We start from the raw sequence: 19,944 nt of genomic DNA, 5'->3' as shown, positions 1-19,944 counted from the left end.
CGGAATCCGTGGTCTCCTCCGGCCACTCCGGAGCGGCTTAGCCGGCACACGTCAGCTCCTGTGGCTGCGGGACGAGGCTACAGAAGACCACTAAGAGGGTCCTGTTCACCCTGTAACACTTGGGAGTCCCACTCAAATGCACTCTAAGTGTTCCAGCTAGTTTCTGGCATTTGAACAGTTTCTTCAAGCTGTATGATTGCTAATGAGTGCTAGATACCTCACCAGATTCTTCATTCTACTTGCAATTATATCAGAATGATGATTAGAAATAAACCAGTGTCAGTCTTCCAGCTTTTCTAACTATGATGACAAACAGCTGTTGTTACACTGACTCTTTGGAATAGTGAGAAAAATCCAGCCTTCCCCACATCATATTCTCCACAAAAAGTATCTACTTGCATAATGAGTATTTAAGGATACAGCAGGTAGAAGCAAACCCACAAGGTGAGTGAATCATAGAAAAGAATTAGGCTGGCATTTTATTACACTGGGAATTCTTACTGATTGACAGCAATCATTAACTGAAGGATAACAGGCTGGTAAAGCTGGACAGTTTGCATAGGTATTTTTAAACAAAATGGAGAAATTAAACACAATTTCACTTAAAGTAAGGACAGTACAAAAATAATTAGCACATTTACATCCATTTATCCAATGCCACCTCTTCATGAGCAGAAGAGAGCAAAGACCATAGTATACAGAAATATTACAGTTTAAATCTTCTCACATGTAGTCCAAACAGAAACTAGAAAGTTTATTTAGATTCTGTTCCCTTAAAAGGTTGTTCCTGCTTCAGGTAAGGGAGAGCCAATGAAGTCATCAAATTTTAAGCCATCAAATCCAAATACTCTACCACTTTTGAAAAAACAAACATATTTATAAAAACAAAGCTGGTAAACTAACTGTACAGCCTGTGGTTCTGATTCAGACATTTATAACAAACAGGACAAAATCATGGTCTGTGAAGTAGAACCAGCCACAGGCAAGAGTTAAGCCATATGTTCAACAACCCTGGGATTTAAGCTTCTCTTTATAACAAGATTAGCCAGGCAAATCTGAGATAACTGGAGTTTACTATTTTTATCTGTTGCAAAGACCACATGAAAAAATAAATAAAGACAATTACATTTTGTGACAAAAAAAAATTAAATACAAGAACCAATTTAAGAAAAGAAACCTTAACAACCAGGAACCCCAAAATACCTAGTAAGACCAGCCTACTAATTAGGCAACAATTTCAAACTGCTAAATTGTAGAGATTTAGTCATCACCCCTTAAAAACAAATATGAAAAGGCTTAAAAATTTCTTTTTATCAAACATAACACATTGCTGTGAATATGAATAAACTCCAGCTGTTCACCAATATGACAGAGGACATCAGATTATTAATCTAACAATTACAGACATTTCAAAAGTGGCATTTTTGAACCCTTGTAAATAGATGGAACAAGCTTCCATTTTTGTGAGCAGTTCTGATGGCATAGTGTTATTGTACTGAAGTATCTTCATTTACATTTCCTCAAGGCTCCTTTTGATAGCTTCTTGCAGTTCTGCATCTTGCAGTTCTGTGTCTTGCAGTTCTGCATAAATAAAAAAAAGAGTGTAATGTCAAACTGCAATTGAGAACTAGACATAAACACAACTACCTTAATATTACTACATAAAGCATGAACTTATATCAGTGGGCAATGTCAGCAGACTGCAAAAAACCCTTAAGAAACAGATGAAAATATTTCCTCTCCTTGTTTTATGCTATCTTTTCAACACTGCAAAATGTGGAAAACACCTCTACAACTTTTCACTGTCTTTACCAGGAGTAGCTCAATGATTAGATTAAGACCATAATTGTAACTCTGTATTTACTGGTCAAACTAAAAGCAAGATTAGAACCCATATGTACGCACCAAGAAAAATATACAAAGTATTAAAAAATCCCAATGTATACACATAACAAGCAGAGAGGTTTCAGTATTTTCATTCCAGTTCCTTATCCAGAGATATGCCCATACCTACATTCTGACTTGGCAGCAGTGTTGTCACTCTTACCAGGTAGGCTAGACAAGTAGATAAAAAGGCAATCTCAGCAGTGAGAAATAGTCTAGATCAGAGCTGTTACAGTTTTGGTGGTGAGGAGAAAAATTGCATTGCACTCATCTGACTTCTTAACGATCTTGAACAACTTTCATAATGTGGTAAATATGTATGCTGACAAAATTGAAACAGTAATCAATATTGATACAGTAATTAATATTTGGAAATAATAAAACAGTTAAAAGGTGTAATGCCAAGAAAGAAAGGGAGAGGAGGGGTTCCACCCCCCCTTTCCTGCAGATGTTCAAGGACAGGAAAAAGCAAGAGATAACAGTTACTAAAAATTAACAGAAAGAAGGGAAAATCTGGTTGGGTCCCAGGAAAATGCCAGTTATAAGAGGTTTATTGCTTTGATGCTTAAATATAATATTATGTTAGTTTTGGCTTACATTATACTAGCCTGGTGCGCATGTGTAACCCAAAGGTGAGTTGAAGGACATCGAACAAGAGGAGAGGCCTTCATCAAAAATGACCCCCAAAGACTTGGGCGACCACCAAAACGAGTGGTGGAGCACGCGCGGTAAAGGTGGTGATGAGGGCGGAGGTAGAAGTGTGATCAGTCGAGAATGGGAGGAGATGGCATTGACACGTGGCATATCAGGGGGAATCTTCACTTGGCAAGCTCCTACGTGAGGTGGTGAGGGTCCCAGAGCCCTGCACTCCATACCCCACGGTTATCCTTTGCTTATGCACCATTATTGGAACCAAATTATCCCTTATTTTTAATCAAATTATACTGTCAATATTTCAAGTGTATCCAATTTTATATATTTTCTAAACTATTCAATTAAAATTACCGCTGCCTCTAATATTGTTTGGTTTTTTTTAATGATGGGATAATTTAGCAAACATAACAATAATACTCAAAAAAGAAACAGTTTTTGCATTACATTTAGGTTGTTTTGGGCACTAATTGCTTGGTATTAGTGATCAAATAGCATAAATTTGACAAGGTTTGTACACACAGCAAATATTAATATAAATAATATAGCTGGAAAAATTAAAGCAGCTTTCAGACACATTGTCATTCATGAATTATTCATCTTCTGCTTTAGGAGGACACAAGCACATCCTATTAAAAATAAGGATCTGTCTATTCTTATGAAAAAGGAAATAGAATTTAAAAACTTTAATAATTGTTGGGCTGTTTTATTTTGAGATTTGGAACAGAGATCATATCACTGACTGCTCTCTCATGCGTCTGGACTTTCCTGTAATGTCCAGAACTACTGATAAAAAAAAAGAGTTGCTTAAAGAAAAATATTACATGCCCACAGAAACAAACAAAACCAAACAAAGACTGAAAACCATCTGCTCACAACTGCTTGCATTAAAATATGTTATTTAGCCACTAAGCCTGTACAAAAATACAGAATAAGGTCCAAGCTGTGACTCATCTGAAGCCAGGGTGCTTCATAAGGTCAGATGCCTCTGCACTGCAGCATCAGAAGAGGGACCTCCTGCATGCACCAAATGCCACTGCTATCCCAGTACTAGGGGGCCTGAATGCCCCAAATTTTCAGTGCTGGAGATGAATGCTGGACATTTAAAAACAGTGTTTAGTAACAGCTGGTAAACTTACAACTGAATAAATTCTGGGAACATAACATTCAGTAATCAGTTTTATCACTGAGCTTGTACAACTTTCTTGGGTTTTTTTAGTTTATTTCCATCAGGTAGAGGGGCAGAATCAAGTCTTTAACAATAAATTATTCTCAAGTACACTGTGGTCTGTCACCAAAAATGCATGACTACACTGAACATCACCAGTAAGCTCAACAGCAGAAGGATGAAAACAATTTCAAATAATGTAAAATAGGATGTGAATGGACAGATGTGATGCTGATTCAACCTTGTGCATAACTCCACAGCTCTTTCAGGAGACCAGAGTGCTTTATTGTGAAATGATATCTAATCTTGAATTGTTCATTCAGAAGTTCAACTGTTTAGTCAATAGTTCTGCTCTGAGACAACACAGTCATATTAAACTGGTACAAAGTGAACTCAGTCAAGTCTTTAATTGACTGGCACCCTGTGGTGTCCAATGAAATAGATTTTTAGTTTGATAGCATACTTTTCAGGTTACAAACTTTTTATACTTATAACTCATCACAGCATTCTTCACTACTCAAGTCTGCCCAACATAATTTAGAGAGTATTCCTAAGAGGTCACTTGCTGTAAAACTGGTTGTAAGTTCAGTTTCTGTATCTTCCATAATTAATAGTGCTCTTGAACACAGAAAAGTAAAAATTGACACACCTTCTTCTTTCTTTGTTTCTTCTAAGCTCCGCTTCAGTGTTTCTTTCATATCTTCATCCTCTTCACTATCTGAACCTTAAATGCACAAATGAAATAAATGACACATTGCTTCTAATAAAGATATTAACAACCTCTCTTGCATTTCTCTTACTGTAACACCAACTGATTTGAAGAGTACACCTGTTATGATCTAAAAAAAAATCAAGATAAAAATACATTCCAGTGGTAGTTTAAGACAGCAACTCAGGAGACAGTTATTTTTCAGCTATCTCCTTCCCCTTCTCCCCACAATCTAGAGGCAGATGGCTTTAATTTTTTTATTATGGTAAAGCAGCAACAAGAAATAATAGGTGCAGAAGCTACTGTGTCAACTGCATTTGTGGGGGTTTTGGTAATATTCAGTTATTAAAAATGACTCACTTTCTATAAATTACTCACTTTCTATAAAATGTATCAAGGATTTAATTGTGGGAAGAAGTGCCTTAGTGTGTCTTTGCCTTTACATGACTGCAGCTGTGTTTTATTGCCCAAATACTGCATTTGAACAATGGAGTGCTAAAACTCAACTGAGCAGTGCAATTCAGCAGATGTTGCTGTTCAAGTCTCATATAAGCAGAAGGTTGATAGACTTAGTTTAATCTGTTAATTCATCACAACCCAGCCCAGCCAAAACTCCACAACTTTTCCCTTTCTTAATAACACTCTTCACAAGGCTGGTTTCCTGCTCCAGAAGAACAGCTTTATTTTGAAGTGTCTAGTGTACCTGAAGTGGTGTGGGGTTTGGTTTGGTTTAGTTTTTTGTTGGTTGGTTTTTTCCCCATGAAACAGAGGCACAGTAAAGTACAGGTTAAGAGCCAAGCCCATGAGTCACGTTATGCATTCATGCTCCTGCTACAGGCTATTGCTATTTTGGGAGATGGTCTCTGTAATGAGGTCTTACAGTATTAGTAATCAGCAAGGTCTCCTGCAGTCATACCAACAGAAGCACTCCCCTTAAAGTAATCACATTTATTAATACATCTATATACTTCTGATTACATTAACCAACAAAGAACTTTCTGATATGGCCATCTAATTTACTGACTGTGTGACTTCTGGCATTTTGAATTACCCAACTTAGCTATTCAAATTGTCAGGTAAGCTTCCAAAATTTGTCTTCAAACCTCTGACACACAACCTGTTTGAGCAGAACCTTGCTGACATTCCCAATTCCAGGAATAAAAATTCCAACAGCTGGTGTCAAACAGTGATCAGCAGCCCAAAAATATACCAGAAATAGATAATTTAAATGATATTTCTCACTTACTTGGCAGACTGACTGTGAACTCTTTTTGGAGCTGCCTACTATTTCTGAGCAGAAGAGATACTAATTTTGACATCATTTTCCAAAGCAAAGGAAAGAAAAATCCACACCCCCTCATCCCCCAAAGCAGTCACTACAATTACTAATGAAAGGGAGGAAAAAGCACAAAGGAAAAGCTTTTTGCAAGTGGCTTCTCCCTAATTAACTATCCTTTTAATCTTCCAGCTTGGAAGACATGTCAGACCACTCTAAAAAGTTTTATACCTGTTAGAGGTGGAACAGTTGAAGCAGTCACTCCCTAACTCAATTCTTGGCGTAGTACACATGACATAAAAACACTTCCAGGGATGGGGCACCCACAGCTTTTCTGGGCAACTGGTCAAGTGCCTCACTACCCTCAAGGTAAGTAATTTCTTCCTACCATCTAATCCAAATCTTCCTTCTTTTAGTACAAAATTATTCCTCCTTGTCTTGTCACTATCTGCCCACGTAAAAAGTCCTTTTTTATAAGGCCTCTTTAAATACTGGAAGGCCACAATGTGATCTCCTCAGAGCCTTCTCTGCCCCAGGATGAACAACCACAACACTCTCAGCCTTTCTTTCCAGCTCTCTGATCATCTTTGTGGCCTCCTCTGGACCCACTTGAACAGATCCATGACTTTCTTGTGCTGAGGACCCAGAAGTGGACAGAGCACCCTTGTGGGCTCTCATGAAGCCAGAGCAGAGGGGCAGAATCCCCTCCCTTGACCTGCTGGCCACTCCTCTTTTGATGCAGCCCAGGATGCCACTGGCCTTCTGGGTTGTGACCACACACTGTTGGCTCATGTCCAGCTTTTCATCCCTAGACCTCCCAAGTCCTTCTCCACTGGCCTGTTCACATGCAGCTCTTCTCCCAGGCTGTATTCATGTCTGGAATTATCCCCACCCAGGTACAGCACCTTGCACTTGGCCTTATTGAACTTCCTGAGGTTCTCATGGGCCCACTTCTCAAGTTTGTCCAGGTCTTCCTGGATGACATCCCATCCTTCAGGTGCAACTGCACCGCTCAGCTTCATGTCATCTGCAAACCTGCTGAGGGTGCCCTTGATTCCACTGGCTGTGTCACCAGTAAAGAGACCAAAAAGCACCCACCGGTCCCAAGACAGAGTCCTGGGGGTCACCATCTGTCACCAGCCTTCACTTTGACATGGAGTCACTGACCACAGCTCTCTAGCAATGTCCATCCAGCCAATTCCTTATCCACCAACAAGTCCAGGCAGGTATCACAGCCTTCCCTTGTCAAGCACTGTGGTTGCTCCATCATAAAAGGCCACCAGACTGGTCAGGCAATGTCACAGAATGGTGGAGATTGGAAGGGACCTCTGGAAGTTGTACTGTCCAGCCTCCCAGCTCAGTCAGAATCATCTACTGCCCAGGACTCTGTCCAGATAGCTTTTGAGTACTACTCAAAAGACTATGTAGTGGGGAGCTCCAAAATTGTTAGATATGACCTTACTGAATAAAGTGAAAGGATCATCTTCCTCAACCTACTTCCAACAATCTTCCTAATGCAGCCCGGGGTACTGTGGGACCTCTCATCCACCAGAACCTACATTAGCTCACGGTCAACCTGCTGTCTACCAGGACCACCAGGTTCTTCCCTACAAAGCCATTTCCCAGCTGGTTGACTCCTGCTCAGCATGTATTGATGCTTGGGGCTGTTTCTCCCCAGATGCAGAATTCTGCACTTCCCTTTGTTAAACTTCATAAGATTCACTGTGAGTCCACTTTTCCCCTGTCAAGGTTCCTCTGGATGGCAGCACAGTTCCTGTGGTGCACCAACTGCCACTCCCAGTTTTGTGTCATCAACACACTTGCTGTAGGTATACTTTGCCCCATCATCCAGGTCATTAACAGACATTAAAAAGGATCAGCCCCTGTACTGGGACACAGCTGGTTCCTGACGCCCATGCCACTGATCACCATGTTCCAGGTCAGGCTGTTCAGCTAGTTTTCAATCCACCTCAGTTTTCTCATCCAGCCCACACTTCATCAACATATACTGCTGAAACTGCTTGCATCTTCTAATGATGAGATGTCACAGCTGGCATCTTCTAATTTTGAGAAACCAGGTATGTCCTATTGCTCTTGTTAAAATCCTTAGCACATCCTATAGCTCCCAACTCCTTTGGTGTCAGAGGAAAAGCAGCTGCCCAGTTTCAGAGGCAAGAGATCTTAAGATCTCTTGTACTCTTCTCTACTACATTTTATCAAATACACATCAGGTAAGAACCTCTGACTGTACCTGTTCTTTCAAAAGAAATCCTACTGCTCACTACTGTGCTCACATACTGACATATTCTTACTGGAAGAATTAGAAAACAGGAAGGCAAACTCCAGATGAATTCAGAGCTCAGAGTGATTTTTTGGCATTTCATGTCTTTGAGAAACCTCTTCTGGGGAGAGACTGGTAACTTTCACAGAATGTAAGTGCCACCCACTGTCCTGCCATCAAAGCAACACAGCCTGAGTTTGGATTAGCTGCCCACACAGCTCAGGGTAACATTCCCCCACTACGTCTTATTCTATATCCTGCCATTAATCTTCTTTGGCAACCACCCAGTTACCACCAACCCTTTCATAATTTCCATCAGGTTTAGCACCAGAGACTCAACTTTCCTTCCCCAGCCTTCCTCCTTGCTCCCTTACCACACAACACACCTCTTGTCTCCTGTACAGTCTCACACCCCACCTCCACTTCCCTCCTAAAATACTCCTTCTCTTAGTCTTTTCAGTAACTCCCAATCTCACCTGCCCCTTTCCCATTCCAATGCTCAGTGGCATTCACATCGCACTTTCTCTCCAACCACTGACACTTCTCCTCTTACAGCTGATGTCTGGAGTTTTAGTGCTACCTTGTGGATACCATTTGTTAACTCAGTCAGGATCCCAGGAATTTCCTAGCCAAAAGCTTTAGCTCAGTACCCCACCCTTACCTTTGTTAGCAACCACATTTGGTATGTGTAGCCATGCTGCCTTTAAAATACTTCCCTTGGCTTCTAGAATCTTGTCTTTTACTCCTTTTTTCATATGCCCCGGGAGGATCCTTCCCACAAACTCTTCCCCAATACTTACTGCTCTAATCTCTCTTCATATTAAGGTAATATCATCTGTAAATGCAAGTACAGCTACTCCCTGCTGAGGGTTACCACCATACAAGCCCTCTCTTCCTCCATGCAAAGCAAGCTTCACTCTATGTATCTCTGCCTACAGTTGCTCATTCAAGTGTAGGACAAATAAAAATAAAGCTCTCAAGCTGCCACTCTCCTCCAATTGCATTTCTTGGAAACGGTGGCCAATATAATTATTAGTCACTCAGTCTTTCATCTAACCTTTATCTTAGACTCCTCTCTCAAATTCAAAGCCAGATTTAAGCTAAGCCTCAAGAATTTTTTTTTGTATGATCTGAGTGGTGAGGTCTTCCCAGTTCATCCACTGGGCTCCAATTGTTGAGACTCATTATCTTAGGTGTCAGTACATCGCTTTCTCCCTAGGGCAGGAACATACAAGAGATGCCACTGACATACCAAACCCAGTGGTAACTTCCTGCTGTAGCTAACACCAGGTTACAACTGAAGCGTGACTTTCTTATCACTCTCTACTGCAATAAGCTGTGGCTGCTATAGTAAAGGAATATATTACTGGAGAAACTATAATTCATTCATGGTGCATCACTCTGCAGATGCTCATGCCCCTCACATTCAGTTTCACATTCAGGAAAGCGGGGGCTGGAGGCTGTGATTTGCAATCTGTGTTAACTGCTCGTTTGGAAAAAGCAGAGATAGGACAGATGCAGCATTCATACTGGACCTGAAACTGGACCACACAAGGATGTTCACCCATGAAAATCTTCACTATGGAGAAGCAAAGCAACTATTCTCAAGGTCTTCTATAAATTTGCTCTTCTGTCCTCTTAAATTATTTTGTTGGCTGTAGGTAAAACAAAAGATTTTGGCCATAGTGGGAGCTAGGAAGCTTGGGAGCATTCATTAAAATGAACTGAAATCCTGCTCTTCCAAACATAAAAACTCTCATGGAAGCTGCATTTGGTAATATTTAAACATTTCAGGCAAGAGCAGCAGATTGAAGACGTAGGCTGGCAACTCCATTTGAGCACAGGGAAATGTACTTAATGGGTCAGTGAAAGAGCTATGGTGGCTATCTGGCAGACAACACTACATTCAGTACACCACTGACTCTGACAGGCTCATGAAACAGACTGGCTCTTCAAAAGAAAGGACAAGAAATACTTTCAAAACTTTTTTCTTATTATTTAAAAGAGTCTGTTTTACATAAGAGCTCAGTCACTGAAGGGTCTCATTTGAACATAACTGGGAGAAATACAGTTAAGCTAAAGACTTACACAAAAACAACTTGTCAACCAAAAAGTTGTGGCATTCCTGTCAGTGTCCAGATGGATATGATGACCACAACCTACTATCAGCTTTGCCCTCAACATTGTCCAGCACTCATTAGAAGTGTACTTTCAACACACAGGATATCACCAAGACACAAACAATGGAATAATGATATTTTTCTGCATGCTACAGGTTTTTTATTACAAAAGAAGACATTGAAAACTCTTCTCTTCTGCCCTTCCCAAACCACTCGGTTAATATGCACGAAGCTCTTGTCATGTGTTGTGGTTTCACCATAAAAGCAAAAACCTTCTTCATTTATGAACTCAGGCTTAGCAGCAGCAGCGAACAAGTAAGAATGCCTACTCTTGTCATGCCTCAAAGGAAGTTCAAGCACCTCCTCCAGCCTAGGGTTTCCTATAGTAACATACAGTTGGTATCATATTGCAACATATGCAGAAAATTTAATTTTCATTACTTATTTTAAAATAAATGCAGTACTATAGTTCCCACAGCAGTTGTGCTGGTAAAACAGTTCACAAGATGCACCTGTCAGATTGCCACATCCAAACACAATCCAGCTGCTCAGAAGCTAATGATAGCCTGTCAAGGTGATTTAGGGAAAGAGCTTTCTCATTTTGCAGCTCATCCAATACCAACAATGGCCTGGTATTTTTCAACCTGATTCTCTGTCCTGTTTCTCACTTATTTCTCTCTCCAGAATAATAGCCATAGGCTTGAGAAAGTCACAAAGCAAGCAATTCTTGTTTGCATTTCCTTACACTCAGCTGCTTGTCTGTAACAGGTCAACAAGTTATACCAGCCTATGATACACTGCATGACTTTCCTTCTCAACCCTCCAATACCAGTTTTGCCACATTAAGATCTGTAAATGATGGCTGATGCTGCTGTGTACTATGTGGTGGCTTTATCCTTTTAAAGAAAAACTTTATAATAAACTGTTGGTAACAACATCATCCCACAATGCAGCAAATGCAGACCTATTACTAACAGTGAATTCTCTAATATTATGTTTTAATACATGACAGGGAGACAAAGGCAGCTCTTGCTGTCTGGGTCCCCCCCTTGCTGACACTGACTAAAAAAGAGAACAATTCTGTTCCTTACAAGTTTGTTAAGGAATGCTAACAGCCAAAGGAATCACATGTCATTCCATCAATTTCCTGTTCAAGAATTTTTTTTTAAATAATGACCACACGTACAACTCAAGTGGAACACACAATGAGCAGCCAGACAGCAAGTTAAGGTTTGCAGCCTCCAGGTAGGGCCAATTACCACAACAGTAAATATTAATGTAGTAAAGGACATTGAAACAAGTGTTAAATGAAAAAACTTCTGATGCCTGGGGTGGCCAGAAAACTCTGCAAGCACTTTTTCTGTATCAAAAGCACTTAAATCCATTCCACCTCACCACATATAATATTTTTTTCCCAGAAAGCTATTTAATTATCCTATTTTTTTCCCCTTTAATCAGTCAATGCCAATTCATCATTCAGAGATAGCACTCCACTTCTTTGTGGAACAGCAGTACCATGTTATAGCCCTCATAAACCTGTATCAAGACTAGCAGTGTAAATTTTCAGAAAACAGTTTAGGGCTAATTCAGAAACAACTTTCTCTAACATACTCTGAATTTAAAACCCTACAAAACCACAACAAGAAGCCAGAAAAAGCAAAAATGTCTACAGAGAAATGTCAAGTCTTCCAGGAAAACAGCAAAATACTTTGAAATGCTGATAAGTATTAAAACTCAGCTCAGCTCTGGTACCCTTTGCATGAAAATGAGCTGGCTCAATCCTCCTCAATTATCCTATATAAAACCAGTGTGATCATTTTAGCATGCCATTAGAATCTGGCACTTTAGAGAACTCAAAAACTTCCACTGTTTTTTTCTCCAAATGGGTGTGAGAGTTGTGCCAGTGAAGACACTTATCAAATGATAGGAAGTAGCCAGGAGGTCCAAGTTAAAATAGACAGAAGTATTTTGAGAAATAATGATGCTTTAGCAGGGTCATATTTGTTTCAGACACAGAATAAATCAAGCCAAACAGATCTGAGAACAAATTGATAACTATGCACACAAGAGTGCTTCAAACAGCTTCTCTTGAACTAGAAAGGAGTCTTCAAACTCAAACATCAGTTTTGTCTCCTGCTATAATAAAGAATACGGGGATGACAGTTTTTTACATTGAATAAAAATGCTTAATTAAGTCTGTTTTCAAACATGCCCAAGCATCATGATTTTCTAATCTATTATTCATTGAAATACCACTACAATAAAAGAAGCACCAAGCAACAGTTTATGTTACCAGTGTAAGCGTTCAATTTTTTTTATTGGAAAGAACTACCAGTATACTGGAAAAATTGTGTTTAAGGTTTACTTTCTACCTTTTGTTGTATCTGAAATGCTGTTTAGCAAGGCACACATCATGTCTCCTTCAACGTGGTGAGGATTCAGGATGCGAGCTGACCGCTGGGTCATTTTAAATTGGTTTTCCAGTTCCAGGAAGCTTTTGTCTCCAGAAAGAACAGTGAAAGGAATTTGCTTGGGCAGGTGCTCATCCAGACGACCTGCCTGTACAGAACAAATAACAAGTGTTGAACAGAGATCATGTTTTTATCTCATGGCATTTGGCTGGCTTTGTGCAAGACAGGTCTTCATTGGAAAGTATTCGACAGCAATTTATTCCTGCGCTTATGATCCAAGCCACATTACCCCACTGTGAAAGGCACTGTTTCAAAAGCGTGATGCTCATTTCTTCTCTATGCACAATAGATACTGGTGATGGCTACCAGAACAGTACAGATGGAGTATGGAACAAATTCCTAAAAAGCAGCATTTTAGAACTGTCTCTACATAAAACAAGTCATCTCTGCAGAGCATTTTAAGAGTAACATAAAAAGCATGACGAAACATAAAACCACTGTTGCAAAAATGTGCTTATACAGTTAGACAGGCAGTAATTTATTTAACTGATGAAGCACTATAAGGCCTCAAGCTGCACCAGAGGAGGTTTAGATTTTCACTGAAAAGGTTGCCAAGCATTGGAACAAGCTGCCCAGAGAGGCAGTGGAGTCACCATCCCTGAAGTGTTCAAAAATCACATGGATATGGCACTTAAGGACATGGCTTAATGACAGTAGTAGTGCTGGGTTAATGGCTGGATTTAATGATCTAGAAGGTCTTTTCCAACCTTAAAATCTACATTAGGAACACGAGGCCCCGTGGCAGCCCGGATTCCTGTCCCTCACCAGCACATCCCCAACCGTGCCAAAGCCCAAAGTCTACTGAATAAAGGCACTGCCCTTTGTCAGTTCAACAGGGTCTGTGAAACCAGCACCCATTCAACTCCACTGTAAAGATGGCTCGAGATTTGGGCTACTTAAAGAGAGACAAAGGAGTTACATATCACTCTTAAAGAGAAACTGTAACAAGTGCAGGATTTTTACTCTTCATTCCCTAACCAGCTCCCTTCCCCTCCACAACAGACTGTTGCTCTATTCTGGCTAATTTTTAAGTCACTTCTCAACCACCTTACTCCACTCAATCCAGGTTTATCATTCTTCATAGGGGACACAGAAGTGTCATGGAAAGAATCTGAAAATGTCATCTGCAATTAGTACTTAGTATCAATAGCAGATAGCATCTGCCACCCTTCTCTGGGTACAGGACACAATAAAGCAAGCGTGCCCTAACTTACATGAACACAGAGAGCAAAGTCTGCTGCTTCTCTTCTGGTACTGCAACGTGGATGAAGAAAGAAACATCCAATCCTCTTAAGATAATTGTAAATTTTGCAATGCACTGGAGGCTTCCAGTTGCTGTATCCTCCTATACAGTGAAGGGGAATAATATTAATAATAATAAAAACCAAACATGAAAAATAAACAAACCATGGCTTTGGGTAGGAACACCTCTATGAATTAAGAATGCAAGAAGGCAAAAGCAAATATAAAACTGTCTTTAAAGACAGAATTTATTCTGACCAATGTGAAAGCTAAGAAAAACATATAACCCAAATCCCCCCAGCCCTCTTGTTCTTTCGATAGAAGGCAAAAAAGTATCATGCTACTCTATCAATTTTGTACAATTTTTGTTCCTTCAAATCCTGAAAAGCTTATCTTCTAGATATCATGTGCTTTTAGACACAAGGATGTGTTTTTCTCCAGTTTGAAGCACAGTTACAGTTAATGTGCAGAATCAGAAGAGCTCTGGAAACACAGTACAAGTACAGAAATGCTTCTCTTAGGGAAACCTGTACTAGAGGAGTTACACAGTCATCATGTACTGTAACTGCCTCATACATTCCATCAGAACTCATTAGAAAGAGGATCCAAAATCTGGAGTAACAGCTGAGAGAAATGCTAGAGTCCTGACAAACCCATGGATGCAGTTAAGGACAAGCAAAATGAGGCTACAACTGGGAAGAAAGTGCAGGAATTTTCTAAACAGTATACTTAGCATGTAGTTACAGGCTAAGAAAATAGGTGGCTAATAAAGATGAGCTGAGTACAGACAAAACTGGTACCAGACTGAAACAAGTTGCAAGGGAAAGGAAAGAAGCAGGAAGTCTTTCAAGAAGAGAGGAAAAACCAGAGGAGTTTGCCCCATAAAAATACATATGGCACCATAAAAAGGCAAGCAAATGGAAGGACCATTTGACCAGAGTGACTAAGAATCTTTTAACATTCCAATGGCTAACAAATAATGGGTCTGCAACATGGAGTTGCAGACAGCAACAAAATGTTGCTTTATCTGCTAGATGACAGAGTGGCTGGATGTAGGAAAGAATTTTGGACAGAAAATGAAAGCAGTCATTGATGGCACTTCACATGAGGACATGGGAAACCAGTGTTCAAGTAACCAGGCAGCAGAGGATGGTTTACATCAACATGTCCACCCACAGTCTGACAAAGAAAAAGCATTCCTCAGTAGATTCCTCCTGCTTCCCCCCTGCCTTTTCAGCCTAATGGCAAGAAGATGATCTCAAAAATCATCACAAAGATTTATTAAGAGTCTACACAGAAATGATTTAGTGGAACCTGTCCATAAGGAAAAAAAATGCTATTTGCAAGTTGTTCTTGTCTGCCCTCAGCCACTGCTATTTGGGAAAGACTTGTATTTACCAGCCCTGTTTTTTGGCTGCATAAATGTGCAACACAAGCATTTGACCAGGGCAGCTGAAAACAATGACAGACCTCTATTTATGTCATTTGTTAGCCCACAAATGGATGAAAGACAACTGAGTATCTGAAGACAGAAACAATACAGGATCCAGACAATACAATGGAGGAACTCAAAGCAAAGCTAAGGCTGTACTAGAAACAGGAATAATAGAAATAATGCAGATATATAGTATAAAAATAATAGTTAAAATTCAGAAATGTTGTTTGGGAAATGCAGGAAAAAAATGTTGCTGTATTTTCACAGGTTAAACAAACAAGAATAGCATGCCTCAAGTAACTATACAAATCGTTATTATGAGAGGGTACCTACAACAATAGATTCAGATGTGCCTGGGAGCAACCTTAGTGTTCAAGCTCAAAACCAACATAGTTAACACTAAAACTGGTGAATTTTTCTTTAATATGAATATGGCCCATTTTATTCACAACTAACTCTTTAGCATATTTGTTTAGTTCAGGTGCTTAAGGGGCCATTCCCATGAGGCAGCCTGCATGCAGCAAACCCATTTAGGAAGTAAGGAATTGAGTGGTGCTGATATGGGCTGTGCTGTGCCATCAAGCACCTGTGTTTGGAACATCTCTGGGCACAAAACTCCTAACAAGCAGGTAACAGATTACAGGTTCAGGAGTACAGATGACTGAATCTCTAGCACTTTACAGCTATACTTGCTCTGCCTTCATCAACTAAATGGAAAATCTGTTTCTAAAAGGAAAAAAAAAAAGTGACCCAGGCATCAACAGGCCTTTCTGTACAAACTGAGCAGCATGACAACTCTCAGCTTTCAGAATAGCCTTGATTATCTTTTAGGGGAAAAGATAATGAAAAACTCTTAGCAAGGAAGCGCAGTGCAGTAGTGTTTAGCAAGTGTAAAACATACCTGACCTACAAACCTGGTAAGATGATGCCTGTGTTGTTCCAGGCCATAAATATTTTAACACTATCCCTTATCTATGTTTTACTGAAGAAATCAAAGTACCACAGACAAAATAACTGTAAAGCTAGATACAGAGAAAACCTGTAGAAAAAGCATGAGGTGGACAAGCAGTTGGTTCAAAACCAGTTAAATAAGCAAAAACATCAAGTTAAATGGATGCTACTGGCAGACTTTGCAAAATGGTATCATCTTTAAGGTCCCTTTCAACCCAAACCATTCTATCATTCTATGAAAGCCATGACAATGTGAGTTCCATCAATCACTGGTATCTTTAAGATGGGACATACACCTATTGTTATACAGGATGACCAGGACCACTCTCTATAGAACAGGCCAGAGACAGAACAAAATTAAAAGTCTAAGAGTGCAAAATCATGCCTTCTGGAACTAAAAATAAAAACCAAAATAAAAAATCCCAGCCTTAAGAGAAGGACTTAGGAGTTAATATAATCTCTGAGTACTTTGGGTGCCCTAATAATTATGAAAATATGATACAGCTGAAGTAAGTTCATAAGGCAAGCCAGAAAGACTCCTAAACAGTTCTGCAATTCTGGAACTATTCTACAAGGACTAGTAGGAGCAGTGGAGGTTTAGATGGAATCTGAAAAGTTCAAGAAGCAACTTTAGAAGCTTAGTGCCTACTTGCTCCTGCTCTTTATTCTCTCAGATTCAAGGAATCACTGCTTGAGTACATGTGTAGACTTGTTAATCTTATCTTTTAATTTACTTCAAACATTTTTTTACCTTGAAAACCCCAGATAAATGTCCCTTGGTTCAGGTTAGCTGGCAGCTGTGTGAAAAAGCTTCCCCAGTTGTCCAGATCCACCAACACAATGTGAGTCATGGTACTCAGATAGTCAAGATCAGGAAGTTCACCATCTTCAATGGGATAAAAAGGACACATTAAAAATTCATGTGACTTTCTGATCAACCTGCTTTTGAAAACTCTTGTAGACACATATGTAAGTGAAAAGTCACAGAAGGAAAAGCTACAAAACATGATGTCATTTGGTGACTGCATAGATTTAAAAAATCAACTGAATTAGCACTTAATAATGCACAAATTAGAGAGAAAAGTAGAATCTGGCTATATGATGGTGTAGACCTGGGTAGTTTTATGGTAAGCACAGAGAGCTGTTGTCCTGCACCAAGACACTTTAATAACTCATTTAATATCCAGCTGTGTACCCCTGACGATGACAAGTCTCTGTGACATTCAACTGCTTGCCTGCATAAAAGCACATAAAATGTTTAGATATGCACTCTTTGCTGTACTCCTAAAATAAATGTCTACCTCTTAATCAAAAGCATTATGACACCACCAGTAATCAAGAGACACTTTCAATTTTTGAACACAAGCAAACAATACATACTGGGAATATAAATTCTCAGCTGATGCTGCTTTTTTGGCAAGCTAAGAAAGCTGAGATGATGGCATAACAGCATTGCCCACACAAAAAGCACCAATAGGCTCATAAATATTTATATATATAAAAAAGGCAAGTTTCTTTTGAATGTGTATGATCGATCACTTTTACACTTCTAGGCATTAGATCCCTAATTGGGATGTTCTTGATGGTCCTCTTCCTTTTAACACCAAATTATGCTCCAAACTAATTTGAAAATCAAATGTTTCGGTCTCAGAATTTTCACATCTGCCTTTTTGTTTGTTTTTTTTTTCCCAAGACTTCATACAAATGGCATATAACAATAAATTGTGGAGTCTGAGTTTTGGAAATTCGAGTACTGAGAATTCAGTATTTGAGAAATAACAAGTAGTAAATTCTGAGCTCATTTATAGACTGGATGTAACCAAATGGTATGTGACATGTACTGACAATGAAACAGTGTGTGTTAAGGATAGCAATACTTTTCTAATGCTGAAAGAAATTTTCTACATACTTTCACTAAGTTCTTCAGAATGTTCTAAGTCCTCATTTTTTATTTTCTTTCCCTCTATTGGGCCCTGCAGAGAAGAAAACTGTGGTCTGTCCTGAGTTTTGGATGGAGATGCTTGAAATTGTTGCCTGTGAGGTTTTCTGACCACACAAGCCCCACTTGCTGAAAACTTGAAGACTGAGTCTTCTGATTCTGCTGCAAGACTTGACAGATCAGGTTTCTGCAAGAAGCAGTGTTTCATGTGATAGTGCTGATGCGCACTTTGAAGATCATCAAAGTTCTTGTTGCATGCAGCACATCTAACAACATATATCTCTTCCTTAGATTTTACTGACTTGTGGCTCTTGAGATGACTGTTCATATCAGCAATATTCTGTGCCGTGGCAGAACACAGGCAGCATCGAAACCATAAGTTTCCTTTCTGCAGCATGGCTTTCTGACAACTCTCATGATCGTTCCTCCTGTTTATTTTGGACATGTAAGTGGTCCGGCAACCGCAGGTTAGGCGGTCTCCTTGTTCCACTGGGAGGAAGTCCTCATCCTTTTTTATTGACAGTTCCATCTGCTCAGGCACAAATGTATAGTCCATGCTATGAAGTGTCTTGTAATGGATTAGAAATTCTTCCTCTGTGTTGAAGAAGAGATTACCACAAAGGCCACAGAAATATTTAATCTGCATCTCCTGATTACGATGCTCTTGGAAGTGCCGCTGTAGAGTTCCTACCTTCCGAAAATGATTTCTACATATGCCACATGAGTACCTGTGAAATGCATGGCTTTCTAAGGACATGCAGTGCTGTTGAACACTCTCTTCAGACTCAAACATCTCCTCACAAATGCGGCACTGCCATTTTCCCACAACAGGACCACTTTCAGGGGACAGTTCCATAGGGCCAGAAATGCAGTCTTTATCTCCACCTGCAGAAATGCTCACTGCATCAGAAGCAGATGGCATAGGTTCGTCTTCTACAGCTTCTTGCTCATAGTAGTAACTATGCCCACCATGAAATTCAGTTACATGTCCCATAATATCCTCTTCCCTAAGATCTACAGAGCATGCTCTGCACCAGAGAAGAAAATTAGTCAAGTGTGCTCCTCCATGGAATCGACTCATATGCAGGCGGATAATGCTTGAATTTTCAGCCAGCTTTCCACACACAGCACACTTGTGACAGATCCTATTTGCTGATAAAATGTGCTTTTCTACTGATTCTTCTGTAAAAAACTTTTGAAGGCATTCACAAAACCAGGCTTTTACTTTGGAAGCACTACCTTGACTTTGGTTTGCAACTTCATCTTCACTTTTACCTTTTGAATTACTCCTCCGTTTTGAAGGACTAGACCCTGTTTCACTGGAGGACTCATCTGGACTCAAGTGTCTTTTCAGCAGTGGTCTTGATCGTTCCACAATGTGGGCCAAATGAGACTGACTTTTATGTTTTCCATTGACATGGCAGAACATCAAGATTGACTCTTCCAGCGTAGTAAAAACTCTAATGTTATGTTGAGTCGTTTGTTTGTGTTGGGTCATCTGATTCTTATTAGCAAACAGTTCATCACAGTTCTCACAGTGACCTTTCATTTTAAATATCTCTGCAACTTGGGAGATGCTTTTCTTTGACACTGCCATGGGCCCAGAATTATAACAACGTGTTCTAGAATGGATAAAAAACAAAGGAGGTTATATCACCACCTGAAACATTTGTAAACTTACAGAGGTACTCGATATTTTACCAAGTAGCTACAGCAGTAAGTGCATGGAAACAGGGTGCTCTGTGTACTTTAACCCACCTACCAGCTTGCTAACAAAACCATGCAATGTATACTTAGTCTCTGAAATTTGAAGAGAA

General features: G+C 39.7%; 1 protein-coding gene across 2 annotated transcripts in view; it reads right to left on the bottom strand.

Moving 5' to 3' along the window:
- Positions 1–449: 449 nt before the first annotated feature.
- Positions 450–19,944, bottom strand: part of ZNF451 (zinc finger protein 451) — a 33,336-nt gene continuing 13,841 nt past the window's right edge. Inside the window, exons 10-15 of one of the 2 annotated variants that reach the window (XM_036380164.2) lie at positions 18,098–19,749; positions 16,940–17,074; positions 13,775–13,905; positions 12,462–12,648; positions 4,353–4,427; positions 450–1,581 (exon numbers count right to left, since the gene is read on the bottom strand). In XM_036380164.2, the coding sequence (XP_036236057.1) occupies positions 1,511–1,581; positions 4,353–4,427; positions 12,462–12,648; positions 13,775–13,905; positions 16,940–17,074; positions 18,098–19,749 (2,251 nt within the window). In that variant the 3' untranslated portion in view covers positions 450–1,510. The remainder of the gene's footprint in view (positions 1,582–4,352; positions 4,428–12,461; positions 12,649–13,774; positions 13,906–16,939; positions 17,075–18,097; positions 19,750–19,944) is intronic. The other variant, XM_036380165.2, reaches the window with a different exon arrangement.

The sequence above is a fragment of the Molothrus ater genome, chromosome 3 (assembly GCF_012460135.2).
Source record: "Molothrus ater isolate BHLD 08-10-18 breed brown headed cowbird chromosome 3, BPBGC_Mater_1.1, whole genome shotgun sequence".
NCBI classification, from domain to species: domain Eukaryota; kingdom Metazoa; phylum Chordata; class Aves; order Passeriformes; family Icteridae; genus Molothrus; species Molothrus ater.
Note: the sequence above shows the minus strand (reverse complement) of the source record. Positions and strands in the feature narration are given on the sequence as shown.